Below are 21,500 nucleotides of genomic sequence, written 5' to 3' on the forward strand. Positions count from 1 at the left end.
CAGACCTAACGGCTATTGAGGATCCTTCGAGACCGGTATTGGATTACATAACCTCATTGATACGATATCTAGTCGATCAAGAATCTGGATCGTTAGATTGTTGGTTCTATGAGATTCCAAAACAATCTGTGGAGCGTATCTCTTTGGATGCGATCATAACTTCTGAACATTTGAACTTAATTCCGAAAAGGATTCTGTATTCAACGGCAAAGATTGAAGTCCACCGCTCACCTGGTGTTCTCGTTATCAGTGTTATACGATAGAGTTATTTTTGACTTCAAGTTTTGATAGAGGTATGAAAATCGTAGTCTTATACAGTTACAAAAATTACGAGGGATTGATAAATATTCATCAAACACTCAGAGCTATGCAGTTACATAATTCTGTCTACATATGCACAGATTTTTTGATGATACACAATGCGGAAGCATTTCAAACCCAAACCATTACACGAATCGGTGCCGTTCCATTCCCGGAAGTATTCATTGATCCTACAAATAACCTTACAGGTCGCACTTTCCATCTTTCTCTATCGAATTCGACACTGTGGAACACTGATGCTTTCAATGGGTATGCAACTGAGCTTTTCCCTCAAACCATTGAAAGGTTTGGAGGTCGATATCAGTTCCATTTTTTTGACTGTAAAGAAGTTAAATCTGTGAAAGATTGTCTGATGAAGTCATTTAACTACAATTCGACCATTACTTATGATTTTGGTTTAAACACCTTCAGCAATACTATTATGATAAACGAAATCTGCTTGCACACAATTTTACCTATTACTATACAGATTGCTGCACCGTGTGGGCAAAAACTAAGCTTAATAAATCTGTTTGTGTTACCATTTCGATCAGAACTGTGGATTTTTTTACTAGCTCTTATCGTTTTTTGTGTCATGCTTATGTTAGTCCTACCACATCGATTAAAAAAAATAATTCTTCTTCCATTGTGTGGCTTTGAACGAAACGCGTTTCATCAGGTTACTACACTAGAAAAGACAGTTCTTGCAGTATTAACTGTGATCTATTTTGTGCTGACAACAGCATATGAAGCAAAGATTTCTGCTTTTTTGGCTGATTATCCTTACAAGACAGATCCTCGAACGTTAGACGATCTGCTGCAATCCGGTATCACGATCGAACTCCCAAATGATCTTTTTATAAATTTAATGATCGATGAAGATCCCCGAATGAAGCTACTTTTTTCAATCACTGAATTTAGTAAAATGCGCGAATTAGATTGGACAACATGCAAACATGCCTATACCGGGAGTCTTCCGCATCTTTACACAAATATGCACCATCCTCGAAACTTTGATCCGATAACAGGACGTCGTCGCATGGTAGTATTAGATCAATTCACGTTTGGAATCCGAGTTGGATTCTTCTTTACCAATTACCGGCATCCGCTGGTTCCAAAGCTGCAGCGTGTCGAGTTTCAATTCTTTGAGGGTGGATTTACTCAATTTTGGCTGAAACAAATAACACAACGAGTGCAGGGAGCCAACATCGTTGACATTGTGGCTAAGGGATACAATATCGTACATGAAAACATTGGTTTCTTTGCTATGAAACCATCGTGGTACGCAATCGCCATTGGTTGGGCTTTGGGAGTTATCCTTTTGGCAGCGGAAATTACTTTTAACCTGTTAAAAAATGCGAATCGGCGCGCCCCTCGTTTGTCACGCGCGCCTTCCCATCCAACTGTCAACCCAAACATCAAAGCAAACCATGCGTCTCCGTCACTAGCACGTGCTTTCGTAAACAAACGTCGTCACCGGAAGCTGTTCCCCACCGTAAACAACCATGGCCAATCGCAGCGAAACCGCCCCACCCCGTCCCGTGTGCCGCGTGTGTCTGTCCAACGACGTGCTGCAGGTCGCGATCTACGGTGCGTACGGCCGGACCCACAACATACCCGTCAAGATCCGTGTTTGTCTTCCGATTACGGTCGATCGGAACGACAATCACTCCAAGACGATCTGCCACCGGTGCGTGACCAAGCTGGACGAGTACTACGACTACTACTGCAACTCGCTGACCTCGGAGCGCATTTGGAAGGGAGAGGAGCTGTCCTTCCAAAAGTATCTCCGCCGGAAGGTGGACAGCAAGCTGACGGCGGCCGTCGAGCGGCGAAACGAGCGGGAAACGCGAGTTGTTCCGGCGCCGGTGGTTCCCCCGCTGGTGGACGATCTGTTGTTGCAGTCGCCGAAGCTGCAGCTGCCCAACAGCACGTACGTCGTGGAGCGCAGGGAGGACAGTCCGCGGCCGGAACCTTCGGCGAGTTTTTTGGACATGAAGAACCACAGCCAGCGCAAGAGGAAGCCTAAGGTGGCTTCGCAGTCGAAGAAGATTCAGTCCACGTACACGGTTTCGCCGACGCTGTTTGATTGAACGATTATTTGAGTGTACTGTTTTGACAGTAATATGATTGTTGTGAATTTGAATATTGGCTTATTTTAATCAATAAATACCATTACTACTATTCTGTATCTTACTGAGAAAAAAAAACTGAATTCGAAAGAGCACCCATGTTTGACATTGGTTCATGGTGATCGTATTTCTTTATCTTGTACATTAGGGTGGTCCAAATCCGGTCATAATCGGGGCTACCTCCTGAAATCGAAGATTGAAACATCACTAGGTAAAATTCCAAATTTTAGTTCGTTCTTACTAATTATATATATCATAAATAAAAGAGGACTTTTGCTCAATTTCCATTGTAAACATATCTGTTCGTTGTAACAAACTTTTAAACACATTTTTTTCCTAAATTATCAAATCGAACGTGGCTCAAACTTTGTGGGGGCCTTCCCTATGACCAAATAAACTATTTTGTGTGATTGGTTCATCCATACAAGTCTTTATACAATTTTGGCTTCTGTCCACACAAAAATGGTATGTAAATTAGGATGTAACAAAATGACACTTTTTTGCGGGCATTTCAGGGGATGATCCCCTAGGTGTACTGAGTCAGAATCCCAAATATGAGCCGGATTGGTTGCGACAGGACCTGGCGCTCCGGCTTTCAAGTTTAAATGGGATTTAACCCGTAAAATCGATGCGTTTTGGTTTTTGCCATTTTTAAGTCCTTCAACGATTTTTGGATTTTTCAAAAACCTCATGAGCTTGTAGTTTGTGTTCCAGGGTACAACTTTGCCGAAGACTGCGAAGAGATTTGACCGCTCTGAAAAATGGTACAGAATTCACAAAATCTTATCTCTTGTTTTTCTGATAACGTAAAACATGTTCTGGCAACACTCGCTTTTGAGGCGCGCTTTCGGCAAACTATGCAACGCATGCTACGGGGCGTCGCGACAGGTCGCGACGCGTCGGCATGTATTTGTCCAAGCGTCGTGTTGTTGTTTTTGTTGTTGTGATTGTTGAGAACTAAAGTTCTTATGGAACTGCAAGAAGCTCTCCGGTTGACTCTCAGGGTTCAGTTGGATGCCCAGGCAGAACCGATTCTAAACCTTGCTCGAGTGCCAACTAACGCGGCTGTCTTGAAAGCGCATTATTACGCACGGATGTTGTGTGCATTTTGAATATTCCGTATTCCGGAAGATATTTCGAGAGACACGCATTTTAGTGAGAGTTTTCACTCGCTTTGTAATCAATCAAAGAGTTATGGCAATTTGGTAATAAAATCGGTCATAAACAAATTAATGTATTGCATTGACAACATTAGTAAACACTATTTTCATACAGCAGACTTCTCTGGCTAGATATTTTGCGAACTCATTAGACACCAGTTGCACTATGTTCGAGCATTGGTTCGCTAACATGTCCCCCAGCACCACAACTGGTCGAGTACGACGCCTGGCTCTGGATGCGCGCGTTCAAAGAAAGTGTTGCCAATACAAATCAAACAAATTAATGGCAAAAAGTTTTTTTATTTTCAAATCATTGTACAAGCAGTACTAATTATCAAATCTCTTCACAGTCTTCGGCAAAGTTGTGCCCTGAAACTCAAACTATAAGCTCATGAGGTTTTTGAAAAATCCAAAAATCGTTGAAGGACTCAAAAGTGGCTATAACCAAAACGCACCGATTTTACGGGTTAAATCCCATTTAAACTTTGAAGCCGGAGCGCCAGGTCCTGTCGCAACCAAACGGGCTCATATTTGGGATTCTGACTCAGTACACCTAGGGGATCATCCCCTGAAATGCCCGCGAAAAAGTGTCATTTTGTTACATCCTAATGTAAATATTCATAAGCTGTAACTTTTGAGTGAATTTTCTGATCAATTTGGTGTCTTCGGCAAAGTTGTTGGTTTTAAAGAGGACAATTGAGGAAAAAATAGGTACATGGAAAAAAATGCAAATTTTTAATCGACTTTTTTTACTAAAACTTTTGAGCCGTAGAGAAACATGGTCAAAAAATCTGTCGCTGAGTTTTGAATTTTTGAAAAAAAATAGTGATTTTTGGAAAAAAAATCGAAGTTTCATGCAAAAACAAGTTTGACATTATTTTATAATGCAAAATTGAATTTGCAATCGAAAAGTATTTTACAGATTTTTTGAAAAAGGGCTCCGTTTTCAAGATATAGCCACCAAAAGTTTGATTTTAGCGAAATATTTGCAGTTTTTCAATTTTTAGAAATACTGACCATAAGTGACCGTTTCTAATAATATTTTTTCTTAGAAGTTCAAAAAATTTGCTATAAAATTGTCTAAGAGACATTGAAGATTCGAATTCGGGTTGCTGAGATAGAGCCGCTCAGTGTTGAAAATCCGACGACTATGATTAATTTGGCGATTAATCGCTGCCTGTTACACCTCACGAATAAGACTGGTGAGAATAATCTTTATTCTCAAATTGCCACGACTAGCTGTCATTCGTCAAGAGTGCAGACGATGATTGTAACAACCCATGACTGCTGGTGTTAAATGGGGAAAATTATAATCAGATCGCAGCAAGTTGACGACTAAACCCAATCATTGAAATTTTTATTCGTCTATGCCACAGCCAGCGATCAAATGTCAGTCGGGAAAGAAACGATCAAAGCATACTCAGAGGGCAATCGTTATTCGCTCGAAGTGATTTTTTTCAACCTTGGAGCCGCTTTAAGAAAAAGAAACACGAAAATTGAAGTTTTCTAAATCTCACCAAACAACCCACCATTTTCTAATGACCATATCTCAGCAAATAATGGTCCGATTTTCAATTTTAATACGTGAAAAATTTGTGAAATTTTCTCGAAAAAAAATATTTTGAAATTTTTTAAATCAAGACTAGCATTTCAAATGGGCGTAATATTCAATGTTTGGCCCTTTTAAAATGATAGTCTTGATTTAAAAAAATACAAAATATTTTTTTCGAAAGGATCGTAATTTCACGAATGTTTCATGTTTTAACATTGATAATCGGACCATTAGTTGCTGAGATATCGTCATTAGAAAATGGTGGGTTATTTTGGTGAGATTAAGAAAACTTCAATTTTCTTGTTTATTTTTCTTCAAGCGGCTCTATCTCAGCAACCCAAGGTCCAATCTTCAATGTCTCTTAGACAATTTTATAGCCATTTTTTTGAGCTTGGAAAAAAAAAATATGTTTAGAAATGGTCATTATGTTCACTATTTTTAAAAATTGGAAAACTGCAAATATTTTGCTAAAATCAATCTTTCGGTGGCTATATCTTGAAAACGGAGCCCTTTATCAAAAAATTTGTAAATTACCTTTTCGATTGCAAATTCAATTTTGCATTAAAAAATAATGTCAAACTTGTTTTTGCATGAAACTTCGATATTTTTCCAAAAATTACTGTTTTTTCAAAAATGTATAACTTGGCGGCAGATTTTTTTACCATGTTTCTGTATGGCTCAAAAGTTGCAAATTTTGTCCCCTAAAACATATCAAAAAATTTCGAAAATCAAAAAATACGTATTTTGGGAAATTGAGGTTTAGTGAAAAAAAAGTTGATAAAAAAAAATCTGCAATTTTATTTCCGTGTACCTATTTTTTTTTTTCTCAAAAGTCCTCAACAATACCTGCAACATTGCCGATGACACCAAATTAATCAAAAAATTCACTCAAAGGTTACAGCTGTTTGAATATTTACATACCATTTTTGTATGGAAAGCAGCCAAAAATGTATAAAGACTTGTATGGATGAACCAATCACACAAAATAGTTTATTTGGTCATAGGGAAGGCCCCCACAAATATTAAAAAAAAATCATAATGTTTAGCATTTTTTTCGAAATGTTTATTTTTAACTCCTATTTTTCTATATTTCTTTGAACTTATATCACATATACATACATTTTTTTATTGCTATTTGCTCACCTGATTTTTACTCTTAATTTCTACTTATTGGATACATAGAAATATTTACATTCTACATTTTCCCTTACTTCAATTCCATGTTCTTTTTAAAGATCATTTTTTAGCCACCGCTTTTTCGGTACGATTGTTTGTTTACTTTTCACACAAGATTTGAGGAACTCTTAACACACCCTTTCTCGATAATTTTCAATACGTTTAATCCCTTTAAAGCTACTAGTTCTACGTTCTACCCATTCCTGGCATGAATGTTCCGGATTAAGACACGTTTTCCTGACTATTTGCACTAGAAGCATTCCGCTTTGGTGTTTTTTTTTTCGAAAAGAATGTTTTTATTGCATAAATTTTAAATAAGTTGTTCAGTTGCTATTTCGGCGGTTTCTTGTTCGCGGCGGGGAAAATTAATTCTTTGAGCAATTCTTTTGTGCTGTTTTTAGTTGTGGAGGTGGAGTACTAATTTCCTTCTCCCTTTGGGGAAGCAATCTTTTGGGAGAATGAAACATGACCTGCCCCCCTCTCCGTCATTAGATTTTTATTGCGGTGGAAAATCAAGCTTTTGTCGGCAAGCAGCCCTAAAGACTTTTGCCAAGATTGTTAATCGCCAACGATTCTTCACTGAGCGCTTCGTACTCGGCCTGCATCAGGTCGTGCACGCGATCCATCAGCGCCGGGATGTCCTCCTTGGTCATGCCGGCACACGAAATCTCCGGCAAGATGTGGATGATGTTGTGACCTGGGGTTTGTTGGGGACTTTTAAGCATCGTTTAAAAGGGGAATAAATAATTACGGACGAACCTCTGTTGAAAATTTTCGCCTTGGAATTCAAGAAGTGATACTTGGAGATCACGACGGGTTGAAGAATCCCTTGGGATTCGATGGCCACGTGGAAGGAACCCTTCTTGAACGGAAGCAAATTGTCCCCCTCTCCTCGGGTTCCCTCAGGGAAGAATAGGATTTTTGCCTTAAAAAATAAAAATCAATTGAATTTCAATGAAACTTCACTTGAAGAAAAATCGTACCTGTTTCTCATTGATCGCCTTGGACTCCTTGTTGATGGCGGTTTTGGCCGAGCTCTGGTTCCGCCGATCGATGAACAGCGTGCCCCACAGCCAGCTGGCCAGCCCGAACGGGAACATGTACAGGACCTCGCGCTTGGCCACGACCGTGGCGCGCCCGACGATGGGCCACAAGTAGGCCAGGACTGTGCGGAAGAGGATGAAGGATCAAAGGGATAGAATTGTTAGCATACGGGATGGTCCAAGAAGGCTATGAATTGGATTTTTTTATTTATTTTTTTGTTGATGGGTTTACTATGCATTTAGGACCCATTGAAAATGTAATACAGAATTCTTAATCTTTGTTCTTACATTTTTCTTCTCTTTTATGATCAAAAAATATTGCAATCTCTTTATCCTACAATCGTGCTTTCTTTTAATGTGGTCATTTAACGAACTGATAATGTAATACTTTAAAATCATGAATTCTTAAAATCCACTTTTATCTTACAACAAATCAATCATAAAATGTAACATTCTTGTTACAATGTTTTAAAACCACAGGGAATAACACGTGCCTTTTTAACTCAATAGTGCGTGATAGTTATCTGTAGATCCCCTATAAAAGCTAGCAAATCGAGTCCAATTTGGCAGTCACAATGGCTTCAACATGGACAATCTTAACAGTTGGACTGGTCTTACTTTCAAGATCAGCTTCTGGGGAACATTCGAAGCAGGTTGTAGACTACGTTGCTTCCGCGATTCATTATTTGGCATCTCATGGTCCCGGATCATTCGACTTATGGTTCTACGATAGTTCCACATCATCGGTGGACTCGATATTATACGATCTTTTGATTCAAAACCAAACAAGCATGATTGTTCGTCGAATTCTGCACTCCGTGAAGCAAGTAAGGATGCATCGATCGCCGGCACTGGTGATTCTCAACTATAACAGCAACCTTCAGTTCAAAATCGGTCCCTTTCTGCAGACACAGTTTGATCGCTCGACGAAGTTTATCGTGTTTTACGACTTTAAACATCAACAAGAGCTCACAAAAGCTATGAACTTGATCAATTTGTCAAAGCTTTATAACGTAATTTTTGTTCGATCGGACTCACTTAAAATACATCACAAAATGGCATATCAAGAGGAGGTCAACGTTCGTTACGGCGAAATCCCTATTGAGGAGCTATTCGTTGATCCTGTTGGCAATGTTAGTGGGCACAACTTCCACGTATCGTCTTCATTTCCGGTATTGAATGAGCGGGTTGGAATCAACCAATACTACTCGGAGATGTTTATTGAAACGATGCACAGACTTGGAGGGAACGTCCATTTAAGGAGAATCAACTGCCACGTAACGCAATCGTCTACTAGTTGCAGTCGTAGTATATTCTACTACAACTCTACGACCCCGTATGACTTTTGTACAGATATGTTAACGTTTAACTTCTTACAGAACATTTACCACATGCACTCCATAATTCCAAACGCGATGGTCATTGCTGCTCCAAGTGGACGACGATTAACCGCGTTCGAGGTATTCACGATCCCATTCAAACCTGAACTCTGGATTGGACTGTTGTCCTTTTTGCTGATCCGTACACTCCTGATGTTTGTGTTTCCAACTCTTTTCGCTAACAATCTGATCCTGCTTCCCATCTGTGGATTTGATCGCAAAAAGTTTCACCTCGTATCGCCGTTGGAGAAAACTGTCCTCCTCACATTGATCGTGAACTTTTTCATACTCCTAAATGCTTATGGAGCAAAGATCATTGCTTTCATGACGGAGTTCCCATATACACCAGATCCCAGAACGCTCGATGATCTTCTCCGTAACGGCATAACAATCCGACATTTTACCGACGGTTGGGCCAGACAGATGATTGAGGAATATCCACAGATGGAGCCACTCTTCTCCAAATTACCCTTATCAGCAGAGTGGAATTTTCAGAAGAACGCCTACATAAGTGACCAATATTTCATGAGATACTTCGTCAGTAGGTCCGATAACTAAGATTCGATCTCGGGTGGACCACGGTACGTCATTTTGAGAGAGTTTACTTTGGGCAATATGATTCAGAGCTTTTTCACCGGCTACCGTAACCCGTTGGTTCCAAAACTCGAGCAATCTGAAATGTGGCACTTAGAAGCAGGTTTGTTCGAACAATACGTCCGAGAGTTAACCAACAAGGAATTTAGTATTCGCCAGTCACGCTTTTCGTTGCTAAGTGGTGTAGATGTAGGAATAGCTGAGCTGGAACCGGCGTGGTACATTTTGGCTATCGGTTGGGGAACATCCTTAGCTGTGTTGGTATTGGAAATCACATTCAAGTTTATATGGAAGATGTATAAACAGATCAAAACCGTCATATCACAGAAATCTTTTGAACCGTCCAAAATTTTGCTATTAATTTTCAGTCATACTGTTAACTTTATCCTTATAATACTATGGATTGTATGGAAATTCGTTAGAAAGCCATAAGTTACACACTGAGTGACATTTCCGGGTGAGCTACCTATACACTGACAAAAAATCTGGACTTGTTTGTTTTAATAAGTTCCTATATTTTAGTAAAAATTTTAACTATTGTCTTTCATATGTTTATGCATCCCAATTACTCCGATGACGGATCCACAGTTTTGTATAGACGCCCTTGCTCCCATCACGAAATAATGAATAAAAACATATTTAGCCCAAAAATAATGTAAGTTAAAACTTAAATTAATTGTTCGTTTTTGGGTGATTCTCCGCCAACTTACACAGCAGTTGCCCCGACCCCTCTTTAATTTGCGTGAAACTTTGTCCTAAGGGGTAACTTTTGTCCCTGGTCTCGAATCCAAGGTCCGTTTTTTGATAACTTTTTCAAAACTTTTTTTTAGTGAAATCGCGATAACTCGTGATTTTCATAAGCAAACCCCTTATGTTTATATATCACAATTTTTGTAATTGTCTGCTCTACATATTTTAGGAACATTGTTCTACTCTAAAAAATAGCCCCTTCTGGGTCAATATAGATTCGAAAAGTATTTTAAATTTCCCATAAAATGACACGTTCCATTTTTATTTATAGTTGAGTAACGGAAAATGGCAGAGTTTTTTTTAACATTTTAAGTGTTTTTTTTTTCGATGAAAAATACGTTTTTTTGGGAATTCTGAGTACGGCATCAAATTGGGCATCTAATTTTACATAAAAGTCCCTTTTACACAAAAATTCTATCTCATCACCGTTTAAGGCTGCAAATTATTGAAAAACACCTCTTTTTTCGCATGTTCAAAACTGCAAGGTGTCCTACCGCCCCTCCGTTAGGAGATTTAAAAAAAACGGACCTCTGATTTGTGATTAGGGACAAAAGTTACCCCTTAGGACAATGTTTCACGCAAATCAAAGAGGGGTCGGGGCAACTTTTCGCGATTTCGTGTGATTTGGTTATATATAAATATTTCCTTTTATATTTGGTCACTTTAGAAAGGTTGTCGTAATTTTTTGTAGACAATGTATTTTCCATAAAAATCGATCAATTTACTCTTGAATTAACCGATCATTACCAAGCGTAAAAATTATGAATAAATTGATGAAAAACTGTCAAAGTCAACTTGAGATATTTAAAAACAGACACCGATAGACACGGAGATATTTTCAGAAAATGTAGGTGAAAGTGTGTACTTTTAGGTGCATTGTTTGATTTGCGCCAAAATGCGCCATTTTGAAAACAAAGCAATTAGAAAATAGGCTCAAAATCACTAAAAAAAATTGTTATTATCTTCAATAAAGACTCAAAACGTTTTGCTGTCTTGGGCAAAGATGTGTAATTTTATGTCATAAACAACTCTTCAGAACATAGTAGGCCGCTAAATTACTAACATTTTGAGTTAACACTAAAAAACTACATTTTTGGACCATATTTGCAAAAATGGCGTGTATCTCGAGTAGATTAAGAGCTACAAATTTGACGCCTTGGACAAACTTTGATAAAATCATCTCTTCTACAACTTTGCTGAAGACACCAAAGCCCTAGAACGTCATCCAATAAAGTTAGTTTTTGGTTGATACCCTGGAAGGTTGTCACCCTGTTTGTCAATAACTTTAAAAGATAGTACATAGCAAGTACATCAACTCTTCCCAAGACACCATTTGGATAGGACGTCAAATTAAGGAGTTATCAATTTATTCCACTTAATTTTAGCATTCCTAGTTCTGTGGGATCATACACTCGTGATTTTAATTAATAGAAAAATATTAAATTAATTAATGCATAAATATTTAAATCGTTTTTTAAGCTCCTCAACTAGCTCGAACCCACCTAATGGTCATACAATTAACTCTCTATTTGTCGATCATCTCTTTCTAAGAATTGCTTAATCTGTCAACTTTTTGTTCAGTCCCGTCAAAACGCGTACTTAAATGCTTTCGAAAAATCCTTTCCTTAAATCTAGAGTTTTGTTTGAAAAGGTCCTATAAGCTATTGTCTTTCACTCTCCAGAGAATAACACGTGCATTTAGGGAAGCATACCCGGTATACCTACTGGGACTGGAACATATGTGCACGTGCTCCAGAACATTTTGCTGCGTTAGCAAGCGATTGCAATCTTGTCAAAGTTTATAAAACGCAGCATACTGCGTTAAAACTGAACCAGTGAAGATGTTAAATGAGTGGATAATTCTTGACTTTTTTTTGAAAATCTTCTATAAGCAAATTTAAACATTAAGTGTATCCCACTTACTCCGATGGACATTGCCGAAAGGTCAGAAAGGGATACACTCAATGTTTACATTTGTTTAAAGGATCTAATTAAAAAAAGTCGAGAATTGCATCGATGATCCTGCATAGGACTGACAAAAATTCTGGAACCTTAGCTTGCTGGTAGATTGACAGAATTGTTGTGTAAAATTAACCTTGGAGTAGAACAATATTTGACCAGATAGCTTGCAACGGATCGAAGGAGATTGTTTTGAAAAGGCACACAATTCAACGGCCAAATTTGACTTTTCAACAAAAGTGTTTACATTGAGTAATGTTAGGAAGGATCTTTACACCCACAGTTTGTGGGTTGTATGTTCAATCCAGCATATCAAATAAATTGCTCTTGGCTGCATCATGAAGTCGTAATCCCTTTCCAATGGAACCTGTGGATCGGATTGATGTTTCTATTGCGATAAGATGATACTGAAACCAACATGATGTACCAAATCGAGATTTTGCTACCCTTATGTGGTCTTATAGGTGATCCTCAAAACTTCAACCTAGAAAAGTTGACTCGACATAATTTTCACTATCGAAGGTCGGTTTGACCCGGCATGCATCACGTTGACCTTGGAGATTGCCTGGAAAGCATGTCCGGCAGACATTAGTGACGATATGTTGAAGCGGAATAATGCCCCTCGCGAGAGTGCCATAAAGCTGTTTGCTTAAGCTTTCGATAGTAATCTGGAAAATGTCTATAAATAGCTGCCAATTGAACTCCGTGTCAAAGCAGTCAAAATGCCGACCACTTGGAAGATTCTTGGACTATTACTACTCCTGAACGTTGTCACTGCTGTTGAATACTCGGCGCTGGTCGGATCCTACATCGCAACGTTGATCCGCTATTTGGCCGCCAAGGAGCCGGGATCGTTCGACTGCTGGTTCTACGAAACCGCAGAACCGCAGCAGAGAACAATCCTCGATTACATCATTACATTGAACCAGGCCGTAATGATTCCTCAACGAATCCTTCGCGCAACTTTCTCGATTGAAGTTTCACGGTCACCAGCCCTTTTGATCGTCAACTACAAGGGAACATACTTTTTGGAAATTGGTCAATTCTTGCAATCGTTTTTCGATCGAACGATGAAAGTGATCGTGTTTTACGACTCTACTATTCAGGGTGAACTTATCTATGCAATGGAATACTTTGCATACTTCGAGCTTCACAATACCATCTTCGTTCGACTAGACTCGCTGGAAATACACCAGAAGCCTGCTTACCAAACAGATTGCATCATTTTCTATGGAGCACCTCCGTTTTGGCAGCTGTTTGAGGATCCTGTCAAGAATCTAACAGGACACACGGTTCACGTATCGCATTCCAGCAGCATAGTCGAATCATTCAAATTTTCACTCAAAAAAGCTAAAAATGCTGGATACAATGAGAACCTACTCAACGATGTTATACCAAGACTTGGAGGAAGGATCCAGTACCACAGCATCTTCTGCAATGCTAGCATGTCGTCTGCTGAGTGCACTTCTAAGATATACTCTTACAATTCAACCACCATGTTCGACTTTTCCACGAACGGGTACACGCTATTAGAATTGAGGAACGAGTATTACATGCCGTCAGTCATACCCAGTGCTATGATCATTGCTGTACCCACAGGACGTCCCTTTACCACATTCGAGGTGTTTACGGTTCCATTCCGCCAAGAGGTCTGGATTGGATTTTTTGCCTTCCTTCTGATCTGCATACTTCTGATGATCCTGCAACCTTTACGCATCACCAACAACCTAATCCTTCTGCCAATTTGTGGCTTCGAACGTCGCGAGTTCCATCTGGTATCACCCGGGGAGAAAACCATTCTCATTACACTGACCGTGATCTTCTTCGCCCTGCTCAGCGCTTATGAAGCGAAGATCATCGCATTCATGACGGAGTTTCCGCATCAAGCTGACCCTCGCACGCTGGACGATCTACTCCGACGCAACATTACCATCCAACAGTACGGCCAAAGCTGGGGAAGGACCATGTTCGAAGACGATCCCCGAATCGGACAGCTGTTCTCACGATCCGCTCATCAATCGCAGCACGATATTCAGTGGAATTCAAAGGATCATGCACTCACCGCAGGTCGATCCTTCATGCAGATGGTCCTGAATCATCCCAACAACTACGACCCGGACACGGGACGGCAGCGGTTCATCATCATGTCCGATTTCACTCTGGGGATTCGTGTCATGTTCATGTTCTGCGGCAGGCGGAATCCGCTTGCGCCGAAGATCAAACTGGAGGAAGTGTGGCGCTTTGAAGCTGGCTTGTACGACTTGTGGGTGCGGGAGCGAACCCGGCACGAGTTTGGTATCCGTCAGTCACGCTACCTGATGCTGGACAGTGTGGACGTTGGGATTGCTGAGTTGGAACCGGCCTGGTATGCTTTGGGTATTGGGATGGGGATGGGATGTGTGGCGCTTGTGTTGGAGTTTGTTTGGAAGTTCATTACGGGCAGGTATCAAAGGGCGATGACCGCGATGTGGAAGGAATCTTTTGGACCGGCTATGATTCGCGATATGATCGTTGCGATTCTTATGAGGTCATTAACATCTGTCAAGAATTTTATTCTAGTGATTGCATGTTTCACGCGGAAATCCTTCAAGCATCATTAGTTTTTTTTTATACTATATCATGTGTTGATGTAATGAGCATGTAACAACGTACTTGGGTCCTGTAGCCAAGTGGGTTCACCAACAATACCTAATCCTACCCCCCATTTGTGGATTCGACCGTAGACAATTTCATCTGGTAGCAACGCTGGAAAAGATCATCCTTATCGTACTGATCACCAGTGATCGTACCTTTATGAGATTCACCCTGAATGATCTCCGAAACATTGAACCGACTACAGGACGACAACACGAATCGTCATCCTGGACCAGTTAACCCTTGGTATTTGGACCACGTTCTACTTCTGTGGTTACCGGAATCCTTTGGTGCCCAAGATTCAGCGTGTTGAAGTGCTAGGATTCGAGACGGGACTGTACGTCTTTTGGGCGAGGAAGCGCTATCGAAAGGTATTTGGAGTAATACAGTCGCGTTTTATGTTTTTTTAGGGTGTAGATATTGGGATCACCAAGTTGGAACCGGCTTGTTATGCACTGATCATAGGTTGGAACGCTGCTTTCGGGATGTTTTTACTTGAGATTGTTTGCACATATCTAAATCAGTATTTTTATACAGATATTTCATTCGTTTTAAATTCATTAAAAATCATTGCAAATCTAGTGATCCTTCAATACAATCTAACTGATCATGTACTGCACCATTTTTTAGAAAAATAAAGTTTCATTTGCTCATCGAACCTTTCACTCAACTTACCGACCAAATCCAGCGCGCTCTGATGGTTCATCAGGACGACTCCGCCATGCTGCCGGTTCACGTTCTCCTTCCCCCGGACCTCGAAGGACGCCCCGAGCGCCTTTCCGAATTTGGTGCACAAATACGCCGGCAGTCTGTATGGGTACGGTAAACAGGGACAAGAATAACAGTCATTAGCGTCGTGATGATTACTGTTGGGGTAGGGTTGAGTAAATGTTTCTAAGTAATTCTTTGTTTGGTGGATTTCGACGGCATTTAATATGCATTGATGTGTATTACTGCTTTGAGTTCAAGCTACTGTAACCAATATTACTGTAAGATATCGCGGACAAAAAGGGTCAAATCTGCTGAATAATTCATGAACAAAATGTTCTCTATTTTGATGGTCACTGAACAATAACTATAGCCTTTGTGGTTGGGGGAAAATTGATGCTCATTTTCCTTTAAATAGAAAACAAACGACCCTTCTTGTACCGACCTGGTCACGGAAGTATTTGACCTCTTTTCTAATTTGAAAATAATCGATCAAGAAGCCCACTCATGAAAGTCACTAACTGAAATCTGCAAACAGAAAGCTCACGGCCTACTACGATTCTCCCCCAGAATCAAGCCCCACTCACAGCGCATTCCGGTAGTCACGTGGCCGCAGCAGCATCAACGGAACCGGTCCCACGGCGCACACCACGGACAGCACCACGAAGCAGAAGAACTTGAAGTAGTACCGGGCCGTGGACGAGAGCGTGATGATGAAGAACGCCATGAAGGCCAGCCCCAGCAGCTCGTTGTTGGTGGCGGTCATCTGTGGGGGGGGGGGAATTTGGATTTTTTTTAATTTTCATTTTTAAGACACTAGAAGCAGCAACGCCTACTATGTTATTTTTGAAAAAAATCTTCTTGATTAGTAACAGCAAGCGAAAAGGACATTTTATTTAACTCATTCCAAATAGCATTTAAAATAATTGCAAAAGAGACGAGCCTCCTGAAAAGTGCAACAAATTTTGCAAATTGATTAAATCGATTTTGTTTTAAGCTCGGATTTCCGAAGAAAAACGGAAATTCCCTTGGAATTTCCCCTAACTGAAGCTCTGTCGCGGCGAATGAAATCGCTAATCCATTTCTTATTAACTGATTCTAGAAATCACTTTAAATTCCCATCGATAAACTCAACCAGCTGTGTCCGATAACGACACTACGTAAGAGAAGAAGGTGGCTTATTTTATGACCCCCACGCGGGTTGAGTTCAGGAACAAAAGAAAACCACTCAAAGCAAAAATTAATCAGGCAAAGATAACGAATCGAAACGTGAACTCAATGGCAACGTGTTTATCAGCAAATTTAGAAAATTAGGAGTAGCGTGCACTAGAACTGCGGCAGCAGGTGTTACTTAATTGCTTTCTCTCGGGCTTTATCGATTGAAGTGATAAGGGTTAGGCTATTGAGGTTGTCGACATTCAATCAAGTTCAAACAATTCTCTTGAGATGTTTACTTATGGCTTGAATTCGTTTAATCACAAATCTATAATCTTAAAATTTGTTTTGTTTTATGTCGCTGTAAAGAACTAATAAAATGAAACCATTCAAAATAATAGATGACTTTGCCATCAAACTATAAGATTATATGTTTTGCAAAATTAAAAGCAGTATCTCAACTGTAACTATATTTCAGATAAGATAAATACCGGCTCATTGATTCATCAAACCTTCTGATTGGCCCTCAACAAACAACAGGAAACCTTCAATCCACATTTATATCAATATTATCGTGTTAATAAAGTCCACACATTCCTACATCATTGTCGTTGCTATCGAATCCTCAGGTACTTTAATGTAACACTATCGCGCACCCCTTCGCCAAGTTTTATCAATATTTATTGATTGCCCTTTATTATAATGCATTTGACATACAACCACCACAATGTATAAGGTATATCGTAACTAAGCGAAAGTCGAGCCAACCAGGAGTCAACGAACTGACTCAAACTGCCGTTCTCAGCCAAATTTTAAAGTGGCGTGTTCTTAACCACTTCCGAAAACTATTGTTGCCGCAGACACGCCGCCAATTTCAATGTCGTCACGACGCACGAGCTCGAATCATCCTAGTAAGCCCTGACTAATCTAGGCGGTTCGAGTAGTGTGATTAAACGTGAACTGTTATCAATGTGATGCCATCATCATGGGTTTCAACGGTGGCGAATAGTAAACAAGTTTTTTCGAGAAGCTTTTGAATTAAAAACATAAAGTTTTTAATGTTTTTAAAGTTACTTCAAACCACAACAATTTAAGAACTCCCCCTTTCAAATGATAATTTGCACAAATTGCCTCATAATAGAATCATGCGATGCTCGAACGAATATTGTTGAGCACGATTCAGAGCTGATTCAGAAGCTAGCCTCTAGGTAAAGAATCAACTGATGTGTCGTTGTCGTTTGCGCGACCCATTGTCGTGTCCAGATTGACGTCAGTTTGAGGTGGCGTTTTGTTGCCAGGTTCAGTTTTGGAGAAGTTTATCAAATTGATGTTTGATGGATAGCACTGTTTTTTTTAGATACATAATAGTTAACTTAGTACAGTTTTTATTCAAATTTTTTGATCGTCAGCTCTGATCGCAGTCGAGGGAAACGTCAAACAAATACTAAATTTCATGATCAGGCCTAATTTTTATATTTTGATTTCAATAATTGATTTTTTCCGTGCTCAATTATCCAAAGTTCGATTATCCTAAGTTTTGTATGGAACTTCGGATAATCGACAGTTTATTTTTTATTTTATTTTTTTTTGTTTCCTTATTTTCAACTTAAAAAAATTAAAGGCTGAGAAAATTCAGCTTTTTTGAACTTTGTAGAAACGACCTTTAGTTATTGCCTGAGATATTGTTTAAAACCCACCATTTTCTAACGTCGATATCTCAGCAACTAATGGTCCGATTTACAATGTTAAAATATGAAACATTCGTGAAATTTCGATCTTTTTGAAATGTATATTTTCAAAAAAATTAAATCAAGACTAACATTTCAAAAGGGCGTAATATTGAATTAAAATTCATGTCGAAAGGAAAAATAAAAAAATAGATTGTTTCCAAGCAGGATAGTAACCTTTCCTCAGTAAGGATGGAAAATGGATTCAACATTTATTTCAAACGATTACATGCAGATTTACAGTGCCCACAGTTTTATCACAATCATTTTTTTTAATTTGCCAAAACTCTTCTCTAGACTGCTTTCCTTAAAGGTAGCGTACTCTACTTTAGTCATAATTTTCAATAAAAAGTATCATAAGTGTAACTCACCTCCCCTTCAAAACTGTCAAAGAAAATTAACGAGCAAAAACATAACATAAAAAACATTTTTACTTAACAAACTGGTTCAATCGTATTGTAACTGGTTCAAAAAATGGTGTAACTTTTTTTAAGTTTTCAGCAAATTTTGGGTTGGCAGTTAACACTGGAACGCCCAACGCATGTCCAACTTACACGGACGCCCAATCGAGACGATTCTTGCTTTCAGTGATTTGTAAGAATGTCTAGATGATCCTATAATTTTGCAGAACTTGATTTGATCAAATCTGAAATTTCTGCGATCCATCTTAATCCACCTTTTTTTAAAACGACTGCCTCTACAGAATTTTTGGCGATTTTTTTTATACACCCAACTGGCAGTCGCATGATTGTGATGCATGGCGGCATGAAAGTATATCAGAATCTGCATGAAATCTGTCCTCATGCATTTTTTGCGATATAGGAGTATGACATTTTTGCCCGTTACCGACAATTATCGACATTACCGACGGCTTTTTGGTTGTATTTCACAAAAAAAAACTTAGTAGAACGAGGATTGAATCACCAACTTCTTGGTTATTGATCCGACTCGCTACCACCGCGCCATGGACGCTTGATGAAAAGTAAGTGAAAGAGCACCAACATATGCTTCTCTTTGGAGTGTTGCTCGGGGACGGGCCAGCATTATATGTGTTGGTAAGAACTGCAGATCGCTGAAATTTTTACACGCGGGCAAAAATGATCTATGGGCTTGCTGCAAAAAATGTTATAAAATATGACATTTTCTGCAGCAAATCCAATGTTGCAGATTTTGAGATATATTTTTCCTTTGGGTGTAGGTAATACATATTACTGCCCTCCTTTCAAGTGCAAACATGTGCATTGAAAGTGAACTGAATCATCCGATAGAGATTAATCTTTGTTATGATGCAACATTCTTCAGCGTGAGCAATGCATGCTAAGGTCAGTAATCAATCTGAACACAATTTTAAAAACGTTACTTATATGTTATGCTTAGTTTTTTTAAGTTCACGTGTAGTAATTCAACCCTTGAAAAAAAAATCATCGATTAGCACTTATGTTTACATAATACATCCATCCCCCCTCTTAACTTGGTACCAGACAGACACACTTTGTTTTCATTTCTTCTTTTCCTCTCAAAACGCTTCCGGAAAGCCGAACTTTTTATCTGTTCTCGCATGCCAACTCACAAAAACACTCTTAAAAACAACAAACAAACACCCACGCACTCGTAGTAACACACACAACGACGTACGCATCATCCCTCCTTCCTGAAAGCATTTTCCAGCTTTTCTTTATCACACTTTTTGTCAGCATCCAAAAAGAACGAAAAAAAAACTGCCATATATACCTTTCACTTAGCAAAAAAAAAAGTTATTTCACACTTGAAGCTCACCACACCGACCAGACGCGCGCTCGCGACACCTCTAAATTGGTCCTAAATTAATTCAATTGAGCTTCGGCCAGAAACGATTCACAACCTCCGGTGGATGCTATTTTTATCGCAGCAAGCCGGCAGCCAACTGCAATCAAAGCACTCTGTGAGTCCTTATTTCTTTGTCGCAGACGACTCTATTATTTCCCACAGCCTGCTGATTACACAATTGAACAACAATAGCTTCAAGATCTCTTTCTTTGTTGTTTTGGGGGTGGTAGTCGGAAAATTGCACGTGCTCGACCAACAGTTGGAAAAGCTCCCTCTCTTTCTTCTTAGAGAGAGCTTCAACGAATTTCCCACGAAAAAAAAACGCTCTCTCTTGTAAGCTTTCGCACGCACACACTAGCACGCCGGAAAATTTCGGCTGAAAGTTGGCACCACCACCCAAGCACACACACAGAATAAGGATCAAAGCAAGCGCCGGAAGCAACTGGCGCAAAAGCAGGTGGAAGGTGGGTGGGTGGCTGTAGTGGGTTCGCACCGCCTGCTGTTTTATGCAAGGATTATAAAATCGAAACTGTTTTCTGAGAGAGAAAAAAAGTGTCTTGCCTTTGAGGTTTGACAGAGTTTTACACTTTTCACACAAAAAAAATACGAAAAAGTACTGGACGGATCCAAGAAAACGCTGGACGAACTTTGAACACTCCGCGAAAAGCACGACCTACTGCGCGACGCGACTTCGACGAGTAGCTTCTAGCACGACCGGTGACATGTTCCTTCGTTGAACTGAAACAAACTGAACCGAACGGCCGGGAATTACTTGCGGCTGAGTGCGCCTCGCGGCGGCAGCGATGAACTGATTCAGTGATGCCAGCAGAGGGAAGTTCCCGACTTGTGAGGAAGTGAGGTGAAGTGAGTCACTTTAAGCTTGGAGGTTTGTATTGAATGGGGATGGAATTACTAGTCACGGGGTAATTTCACGGTAATTCTAGTCAATAAAAAGGAAATAAAAGATTGATTTCATCAATAAAAAACGCTCAATAAATATGGTGGATCGCTATTTTAAAAGCATACTTAAATCTTTTACACTGCACGTGCTTTTATAAAAAAAAATTAATATGCATTTTCAAATTGAAAAAATCAAATTCCTATATTTGAATTCTCAACATTAAATTTTGAAAAATCATTTCATCAAAAATTGCCACACTTCCTTTACCTCAATCTTGAGGTTATATTCAAAAAAATCGTAGAGACGATAACGATAAAAATAATGTTAAAAAAATAGTCAAACTTGGGATGAATCTAAAATAACTTCGAAAGTTTCCGTAGTTTTCAAAATACTAAAATGCATGTATTGAAAATCTCGAAGCAAAAGTTCTGTTATGTTTCAGTTTTTATAAGTACTTTAGAAATTTTCTATAGAGTTTCACTGCATCAATGTTGTAATATGATTTTTTTTTTTGCAAAATACCG

The 21,500-nt window shown here is 39.4% G+C and overlaps 1 protein-coding gene across 3 annotated transcripts; it reads right to left on the bottom strand.

Annotated features, from left to right (window-relative positions):
* Positions 1–6,206: 6,206 nt before the first annotated feature.
* On the bottom strand, positions 6,207–20,820 carry LOC6035735 (1-acyl-sn-glycerol-3-phosphate acyltransferase alpha). 3 transcript variants are annotated; one of them, XM_038252332.1, is made up of 6 exons: positions 20,001–20,020; positions 15,975–16,153; positions 15,355–15,488; positions 7,304–7,485; positions 7,080–7,245; positions 6,207–7,017 (listed from the first exon to the last, which is right to left on the bottom strand). In XM_038252332.1, the coding sequence occupies exons 2-6, from the start codon at positions 16,151–16,153 to the stop codon at positions 6,857–6,859; spliced, it is 822 nt and encodes a 273-aa protein (XP_038108260.1). In that variant the 5' UTR covers positions 20,001–20,020; the 3' UTR covers positions 6,207–6,856. The 3 variants fall into 3 exon arrangements, with proteins under 3 accessions (XP_038108260.1, XP_038108259.1, XP_001845864.2); XM_038252331.1 differs by lacking the exon at positions 20,001–20,020 and adding an exon at positions 19,905–19,927; XM_001845812.2 differs by lacking the exon at positions 20,001–20,020 and adding an exon at positions 20,637–20,820 and having other exon boundaries at positions 6,211–7,017.
* Between the last annotated feature and the right edge of the window lie 680 nt (positions 20,821–21,500).

This window comes from Culex quinquefasciatus, chromosome 2 (genome assembly GCF_015732765.1).
Source record: "Culex quinquefasciatus strain JHB chromosome 2, VPISU_Cqui_1.0_pri_paternal, whole genome shotgun sequence".
Taxonomy (NCBI): Eukaryota; Metazoa; Arthropoda; class Insecta; order Diptera; family Culicidae; genus Culex; species Culex quinquefasciatus.

Bases quoted from the DNA above. Each gene is read 5' to 3' on its own strand.
- LOC6035735 (XM_038252332.1), bottom strand. From the start codon at position 16,153: ATGACCGCCACCAACAACGAGCTGCTGGGGCTGGCCTTCATGGCGTTC. The intron at 15,489-15,974 runs GTGAGTGGGGCT...GTACCCATACAG, and splicing joins CGTGACTACCGGAATGCGCT to ACTGCCGGCGTATTTGTGCA. The intron at 7,246-7,303 runs GTACGATTTTTC...TTATTTTTTAAG, and splicing joins AGGCGATCAATGAGAAACAG to GCAAAAATCCTATTCTTCCC.